The sequence below is a fragment of the Nanorana parkeri genome, unplaced genomic scaffold, assembly GCF_000935625.1.
Source record: "Nanorana parkeri isolate BGI_ZX_2015 unplaced genomic scaffold, ASM93562v1 scaffold10, whole genome shotgun sequence".
NCBI lineage: Eukaryota > Metazoa > Chordata > Amphibia > Anura > Dicroglossidae > Nanorana > Nanorana parkeri.
The window spans coordinates 2913014-2922006 of NW_017306278.1; the positions used below are offsets into that span (position 1 = coordinate 2913014).

Genomic DNA, 8993 nt, shown 5'->3' on the forward strand with positions numbered 1-8993 from the left:
AAAGGGGGGCTTCTGATGGAAAGGGAGAATCTGGTGAGAAAGAGGGGATTCTGGTGTAAAAGGGGGGCTTTAATATAAAGGAGAATTCTGATGTGAATGAGGGAACACCTTTTTTTTTTGTATTTTTGCATCAAGTGCCTGCTTAATATTCATACCAGAGCCTATCTTGGATAGAAGGTCTGATATGGATTTTGGAGGGGCCCACACATGTTTTACTCTTAGGTATTTTACAATGGGGTGCCTTGAGATTTTGCATGCTTTTAAAGGGTGCCGTGACCGAAAAAAAGGTTGAGAAATGCTGCTCTATACCACCAGAGTAACATCTTGTAACCTTGTTACTTAAATTTGTTTGCAGATGGTAGATTTGTGTGCAGGTGATAGAGCAGAGCCTCGTTGATCTGGTGTAAAGCTGATGGGCAAACCATATTTCAAATTCCATATGTATGGGGGGAGGCGGGGGGTGTCATAGCCTTCTGGAGGGGGGACTAGGCTTTTATAGATACTGCACAACGAGTGTCTGCATGACATTTGACCTCTCCAGAGATCTTCCAATGCAGCAGTCATTGCAAGCCCAGCTCTGTCCAATATGTCAATATCACAGTCTGGTAAAGCTGAACTCCAGGCAGATATAAAAGATATTAATGTAGCTCTGCAGTCATTAAAGGTGGCCATACACTTAACAACCATCGCAAGACCTTAGTCTTGCGATGGTTGTAAAGTAATTTTAAAAAATGTACGATCTGCCCATCTTGGACAGGCAGATCGTACTCTCGATCATCGCAAGCCCGCCCCCCTGAGGGGCGGGCTTCCGATGACCGCAATGCTGAACGGGCAGTGTGCGCGTGCGCACACCGGCCCGTTCGGCATTTGGCTCCCGAGCACCGTTCAAATCAGCCGAAAATCGTATGATTTTCGGCTGTTTTTCTAGCATGCTCCTTAAGGTCCCCACACACCTTACATAGTTACATAGTTACATAGTATTTGAGGTTGAATAAAGACATTAGTCCATCAAGTCCAACCTATTAGGATCTCATTCTAGGAGTACCCGTACCCCTGTATATTACGGTCCCTTAAGAAATCGTCCAAAAGTTTCTTGAACAATTCCACATTATTTGCTGAAATCACCGCCTGTGGCAGTGAGTTCCAGACCCTAACTGATCTTACTGTGAAACGGGCCGGTGTGCGCAAGCGCACACCGCCCATTCGGCATTGCGGTCATCGGAAGCCCGCCCTTCAGCGGGCGTGGCTTGCGATCATCGCAAGTACGATCTGCCTATGCAAGATAGGCAGATCGTACGTTTTTTTAAGTACCTTACAACCATCGCAAGACAAAAGTTTGGCGATGGTTGTAGGGTGTGTGCCCAGCCTTAGACAAAAGACGTGTGACCGTACAGTAGAAACGGTCGCACGTCTTCATTCACACCGCTCGATTCTCGTACGATCGTGGGATTTCCCACAATTCTCGTACGAGAATCGAGCAGTGTATGGGCACCTTAACACATCCTTAAATTTATTTTTTATTGCAATCAGTATAAGTAACAACACTTGACCTGGTATTAGGCTCTTGCAATACAGCTCAGAGATGGGGTTAGAAAAACAGTGCAAGGAACCAGTCAGGTGTGCTGCATGCTGATAGATGAGGGAGCATGGTGCTAGAGAGATAAGCTCATCAGTGTGCCAGCTGTGTAAATCTCAGGATTGGATGGACAGAAATAGGAATCCCTTGGCAGGTAAACAGCTCCCATATATGTATCTCATATAGGTGCCTCATCTATGCATGCACGGTCTATCATGACAAGGTTAGGAAGCCTAGGACCTGGAATTAGGCGTCTGAAGATTTTATAGTGGAGGAGTATATTGTTTTAAAGGTTACATTTGACTAGGGTTGCCACCTGTCCAGGATTCACACGGACAGTTCGGGTTTTGAATGCTGTGTCCAGGTTTCATGGCAGCAGAAACCCGGACACAAGATGTCAGGCAGACAAGGGCAACCAGAATTAAGATAGGGACTACTGGCTCCCCACTGAAAATAGTCTGACTGTGATATTTACATATGAATAAGCCGCGACTCATTCTCCCAAGAAAAAAAAATGGCCGTGCGTCGCTAGAGTGATCGGGTTTCGCTTGAACAAAAGGTGGCAACCCTACATTTGACAGGTCAGGGCTTGATGTGTGGGCCGCACATCCCATAAGATATCATATTGGACGACTTCCGATTGTTTATATTTTATTACATTTGTCACAACTGTGCACAATGATTATTACTCCTCTCAGCAGAGACGTCCCTGGAAATGATGGCCTTCTGTGTCGCTGGCCTCCTAGCACTCGCATGAGCCTCTGTCATTGTAATGATAAACAATAAGGTGATCAGCGCCAGTAGGTGAAATGTCAAAATAAGAGCTGCCGAGCACTAAGGATATCAATAAATATCTGGAAAATGTGAAAAACAATATTGTGCCGAGCTAATAATCACGCACATCTAATACATTGAAACATATATAAAAGAATCGCATATATGAGCCAAAAACAAATAAGGCATAAAAAATATATCTATACACAAAGAAAGCAATAAAGACAAAACAAAGTCCCAGAAAAAAAGAAACCAATGGTGGTCGTGCAAGAAAATTCCTCACAGCCAATACGCATATAACTCTCAGGTAGGGATAATCACGCAATGCAGGCAGACCTTCACCTCCACCCAGCGAGTGATGATAACAAGCGAGTGCTCACCTGGGGAAGTAGAACCACAGAACTAGGGTTCTGTGGGTCTTAATGGGGGAGGGAAGCCCATGCACATTTGTTCACACCAAACGCGGAGCAGATCCAGAGCAGGTGCAGACCAGATCAAAACTGCGGCCAATGTATTCCTATGGTATTTTTTGCTCCAGTTCACATCGCAGCGTGCAGTTGCAGAGCAGGTGAAAAAACTGCAGCACGCCCTATTTTATCTTCTCTGGAACGCATCAAAAACGCATGCCAATGCCTGGAACGCACTGAAAGCCCATTTTAAACTTTAAAAAAAATTATCATTTTTTTTTACCAAAAAGAGCCCGGAACGCATCAAAAACGCATCTAAAAGACTAGCGTGCGTGTGCAGAAACCTGACCGGATCTGCTCTGCATTTGGTGTGAACAAGGCCTAAAGGCGAAAAGGTCTCCTCAGATCACAGGTACCAGAATAAATCCAGGAGGAAAGAGAAAAAGGACATAGTGCGTAACGTCCAATAAAATGCAAATTTATTAAATAAAAACTGCGTACTGACAATGGTAGAAACAGTACAGGCGTTGGGTATTGCTGGATCAAACCAGCAAGGCAAATGGCAGCAAAGCGATGAAAACGCCCGTTCGTCCGGCTCAGTGCAGTGGCGTCGGAAGCTCCGCCCTAATTGTAATAATGTTGTTTAATAGAGATATGAAGGAAATCACTTACATAAGTATTTGCAGTTTTTATAGTTTATATCATATAAAGGCCAGAAGGAGATCTGCGTGTTTTTCTTAATATCGCTCTCCTGTGCTGTTTGTTATTATAGATGATCCTCGTATTATAAGGTGGATTTTTATCTCTGCTCTGATTTGTTTTGGCAGCACGTAGCAGATGAGTGTCCTGGAACGCTCCTCATGTTCATCTAGCCGGACGGGGTCAGAGTCGGGTCTAGAAGCGGGGCCCTTCCACCACCTCACCGCCTGTCCTTCAGGATGCCCACCGTGCCCGGAAACCAGGACCTGGCGGCGGATGGCCTTCACCCACCTACCTCTGCACCAGCGAGGGTGAGTGACCATTTACTTGTCTTTTCACCTCACAGATTAGAATGAGAAATATATATGTGTGTGTGTGTGTGTGTGTGTATATGTGTGTGTGTGTGTGTGTATATATATATATATATATATTATATATAGGTGACGAGGGAGCATGGAGCCGGCTTCCCGGCCAATCAGGAAGCAGGGCAGCGTGTAATGACTTGATACTAGAAGCTCAGGTATCGGGCTAGGCATCGGAGCATTTGGGTGAGTACATAGATCTGGCTGTAGATCCTCCAATCATCTCTGAATTGGTGCTGACACCGTCCTTCCTTCTGGAGGGGGGCTACTTTTTGTTCCCCATGGTCCCTGTGTGTGTGTTGTAGAGTAGTCACCGCTCCAAGCTCTCTCCTGTGATGGACTACAATCTCATGTTTTAGTTTATTCATTTGTATTGAAATTATAGTCCATCCGGGGAGCGAGCTTGGAGCGGTGACTAGGGATGCACCGATAACTGATACTAGTGTCGGTATCGGTGCCGATACCGATTTTTTGAGCGAGTACTTGTACTCTCCCAAATGCTCCAATGCCTAGCTCCATACCCAACCTCTGGGTATCAGGAAGCCGGGCAATGAGTCATTACCTCGACCTAACCACTGAACCATCACATTCTCAAATAATTCATCCCCACACAGCTCCCTCCTCATGTATCATTTCCCCTCCTCTTTTAGATTGTAAGCCCTCAGGGGCAGGGCCCACCTTACCATCTTGTCTTGAATTGTATTGTGATTGTAATGTCTTCCTTATATTGTAAAGCGCTGCGCAAACTGTTGGCGCTATATAAATACTATGTAATAATTACACGCTGCCCGGCTTCCTGATTGACCGGCAAGCCGGCTCCTTCCTCCCTCGTCACTTGGTGGCGAGAGAGCAAGGAGCCAGCCAGCGGCGTCCCGAGGCTGGGTGACACTCAGAGCGGTAACCGAGTGTCACCCCGCCGAGACGTCACTGCGCATGCCCGTGACGTCACAACGCGCATGCGCGATGACGTCATTGCACACGCGCGGCAGTATTCTGATACCTGCCGGCGGCCATCTTGGTGATGGACGCCGGCAGAGAGAGGAGGGGACAGTCACCCGGCGGGATAAGGTATGCCGCCGGGTCCCCTGTTCTCTCCTGATACTGTCGGGCTTTCGGTCCATGACCGAGCGCCCGACTTTTCAGAGGGGGGTGACACCAAAATGACTGTGAGTCATTTTGGTGTCACCCCTCCAATGGTGGCACCCGGGTGCGGGCCGCACCCCCGCACCACCCTTGTGACGCCACTGGAGCCAGCTTCCCAGCCAATCGGGAAGCCGGGCAGCGTGTAATGACTCGCCGCCTAGTTGCTCATTGGTTGGAAAGCTGGCCAATCAGGAAGCCGGACTTCGAGTTATTACCCGCCCCCTGGCTTTCCGATTGACCAGAAAGCCGCCTTCAATGGATGTAGCCTGTTTCCCAGCCAATCAGGAAACCCAGGCGCCGTGTAATGACTCATTGCCCGGCTTCCTGATTGGCCAGCTTCTCGAACAATCAGGAAGCCGGGCAACGAGTCATTACGCGTCGCCCTCTTTCCTGATTGGCCAGAAAGCCAGCTCTTGTCACCTGGTGATGATGGAGCGTGGAGACGGCTTCCCTGCTAATCGGGAAGCCGGGTGGCGAGTCATCACACGCCACCTGGCTTCCTTAACGGAACTTCCGGTATTCGGTATCAGCGAAAAATATCGGTACTCGATACCGAAAAACCAGTAACGGAACTAAAGAAAAAAAAAAGCGTTTTGGCTTTATATACACTCCACCTAAGCATGTTGGGATATGTAGTTCTTGTGGCTTTGCACAATGGGACTTGTTATTCTTCACATAGGCCAGGCTGGGACTTGTAGTCCTGTATGTCTAAAGCAGTGGTTCTCAACCTTTCTAGGGCCGGGACCCCTTGGTAACATTTGCCAAGTTGTGGTGACCCCCAACGTTAACATTTAGGGTTGACACGGCTGCTGCAGCGACACCTGGCGGCGTGGCGGGAGAACTGACACTGCTGCGCTAGGAGAGGGATGAGGAGGACTCTCACCGAGCACAGCAGAAATCACACAGCGACCCCACAGGTTGAGAACCACTGCTGTAACAGCTAAAATGGCAAACCATATAACACAAGCCGAGGGTGTCAGCTTTTATTATTAATAATAATGATGATAATCACTAGATGGGGACCTGATGGAGAACTGCAGGTCCCCCTCTGCTGATTGACAGCAGCAGTGGGCGGGTGCAATAGCTAGTTTGCTATTGCAAAGTGAAATAGCCAATAGGAATGTAGCTATGCATTCCAATGCTGATTTCTTTATTTTTTTCTGACTCGGAGCCGGGGCTCCGATGTCAGAAATAAAAAAACGTTCGCAGCGAAAGGTTTACTCTGCTCGATCGGGCAGATTAAACCTTTCCAGGAGAAAGTGTTTCTCTCCCGGGCGGCCGGGAGCCGCTATCTAATAGCGGGAGACTCCCGGCGACCCCTGGCAAATTGTCATTCGACCCCCGAAGGGGTCCCGACCCACAGGTTGAGAACGGCTGGTCTAAAGGATTGCAGATTTCACAGCCCTTTTACAGACATCATTGGAAGGTTTTTCTGTTTCCTTCGGAATGAATTCTAGTCATGTGATCTGGTTTTAATTTACTGTTATGTGGCGCAGAACCTAAATTCAGCCGCATTCCTCCCCATTTCCCAGTAAATAAAATGATCGGGATTCACTTTTGGCTGCGATTCCATTATCTGCGCAGGCGGGATTCCACTTCACAGTTCAACACATCCGCACGATTCCTTTTTTTTCTTTTCCTTTCCTATGACTGGAAGAGCGGAACACACAGAGGGGCCGTCACGTACTTCCCACACTTATCATGTCTTCATTTTTTATGGTGATTTGGGGGTCAGCAGAACAGAAGGAGCGAAGGAGCGCACAGAACACGCTCTTCTTAAAGAGGAAGTGTTATTCTTATCAATGGAGCGTAGAACAGACTTCCACGGCTCTGTTTACGGGGGAACTTTGGTCTGGTGGAAAAGCGGGATGTGATTTTTTTTTTTTTTTTTTTTTTATGTGAAGAACAATTTACATCGCTTGGGCCTTCCTTAAAGTGTATTTCCACTTTGGCGGCCAGATTGGGATAACACCGACTTTATATTTGTTACATGATTCTCAATTCACATGTATATATACACTGACCAGCAATGTAATGGGGGTTATATACACTGACCAGCAATGTATCGGAGGTATATACACTGACCAGCAATGTATCGGAGGTATATACACTGACCAGCAATGTAACGGAGGTATATACACTGACCAGCAATGTAATGGAGGTATATACACTGACCAGCAATGTAACGGAGGTATATACACTGACCAGCAATGTATCGGAGGTATATACACTGACCAGCAATGTAATGGGGGTTATATACACTGACCAGCAATGTAATAGGGGTTATATACACTGACCAGCAATGTAACGGAGGTATATACACTGACCAGCAATATAACGGAGGTTATATACACTGACCATCAATGTAACAGAGGTATATACACTGACCAGCAATGTAGCGGAGGTATATACACTGACCAGCAATGTAACGGAGGTATATACACTGACCAGCAATGTAATGGGGGTTATATATACTGACCAGCAATATAATGGAGGTATATACACTGACCAGCAATGTAATGGAGGTATATACACTGACCAGCAATGTAACGGAGGTATATACACTGACCAGCAATGTAATGGGGGTTATATACAATGACCAGCAATGTAATGGGGGTTATATACACTGACCAGCAATGTAATGGGGGTTATATATACTGACCAGCAATATAATGGAGGTATATACACTGACCAGCAATGTAATGGAGGTATATACACTGACCAGCAATGTAACGGAGGTATATACACTGACCAGCAATGTAACGGAGGTATATACATTGACCAGCAATGTAACAGGGGTTATATACACTGACCAGCAATGTATCGGAGGTATATACACTGACCAGCAATGTAACGGAGGTATATACACTGGCCAGCAATGTAATGGGGGTTATATACACTGACCAGCAATTACATTAATATGATTGAGGTTTCTGAATTAGCGTAGACGCAGCATTTGCTGGATTACAGTAGATTTGTTTAATTTTTTTCCTGCAATGCCTCTTGAAAGTAAATATATAAATATAACAGTCGAGGCTATTTTCAGTGGGGGGGGCCAGTGGCCCCTATTCTAATTTGGTTGCCTCTGTCTACCTGACATCTTGTGTCTGAGTTTCAGCTGTTATGAAACCCAGACACAACACTCAAAACCCGGACTGTCCGGGTGGATCCCGGACAGGGGACAACCCTACGTATTAGGCATTGTAAGACTCTGACAGCCACAGGCATGATTCCCAGGGGCCTACCCTTGATTTGGAGTGTTGCTCTGGAATGCAAATTGTTTTTAAGTCCCATCATACAGTCTCCTGTTATGACATCAGCATTGTAATAGGAATACATAGTGGAGTTGTTTCTGGTAATGCAATCAAAGCTTACTAGAAAAAAAATCCCTTTTATGTAGTGAGTGCTGCCTTACGTCTGCCCGTCACTTCCAACAACTTCCTGGATTCCCAGTGTGCTTTGCATCTCTTTCCCTGCTGCTTGATATGATGCAATCTCCATTTCTCAAGACTACACATCCCATCATGTACCGGCCCGGATTCCCCACAAGGCCACCGAGGCCTGGCCTCGGGGCGGCAGGGCGCAGAGGGGCGGCAGCGGTGTCCTTGTGGGGAAGTTGCCCTCTCTACATTTAGTCCTGCTTTGTACAAGCCGAGCTCAATGTAGAGTGAGGCAGCTGATTGTTCGTTTACATGTGAACTTGGCGATGTCGCCGAGATCACATGTAAACAGTCTGTAGCGTCCTCCCCTCCCCCCTGCACTTACCTCTCTCCTCGCTGGCTCCGTCCTCCGGGCTCCGCCGCCGAGTCCGTCTCCTCACTGCAGTGAGCGGCAGGGTTAAAGGTAACCCTGCCGCCCGTGTAGACAGTGAGAGGGGAGAGCTGTGCTGTGCTGTGCTGCGCTGCGCTCTTCCTCTCTCACCTGTCACAGGAGTTCCAGCACAGCGCTGCGCTAGAACTCCTGTATTGGAGGTGACAGGGTCAATAAAGAGAACCTGTCACCTCCAATTGCTATCACACAGGGGATTGTTTT

The 8993-nt window shown here is 47.2% G+C and overlaps 1 protein-coding gene across 1 annotated transcript in view; it reads left to right on the forward strand.

Moving 5' to 3' along the window:
- The window catches only part of MRVI1 (murine retrovirus integration site 1 homolog), a 74389-nt gene that overhangs the window by 27214 nt on the left and 38182 nt on the right, over window positions 1-8993 (forward strand). Inside the window, exon 3 of the mRNA XM_018555119.1 lies at window positions 3585-3767. Coding sequence (XP_018410621.1) covers window positions 3696-3767 — 72 coding nt within the window. The 5' untranslated portion in view covers window positions 3585-3695. The remainder of the gene's footprint in view (window positions 1-3584; window positions 3768-8993) is intronic.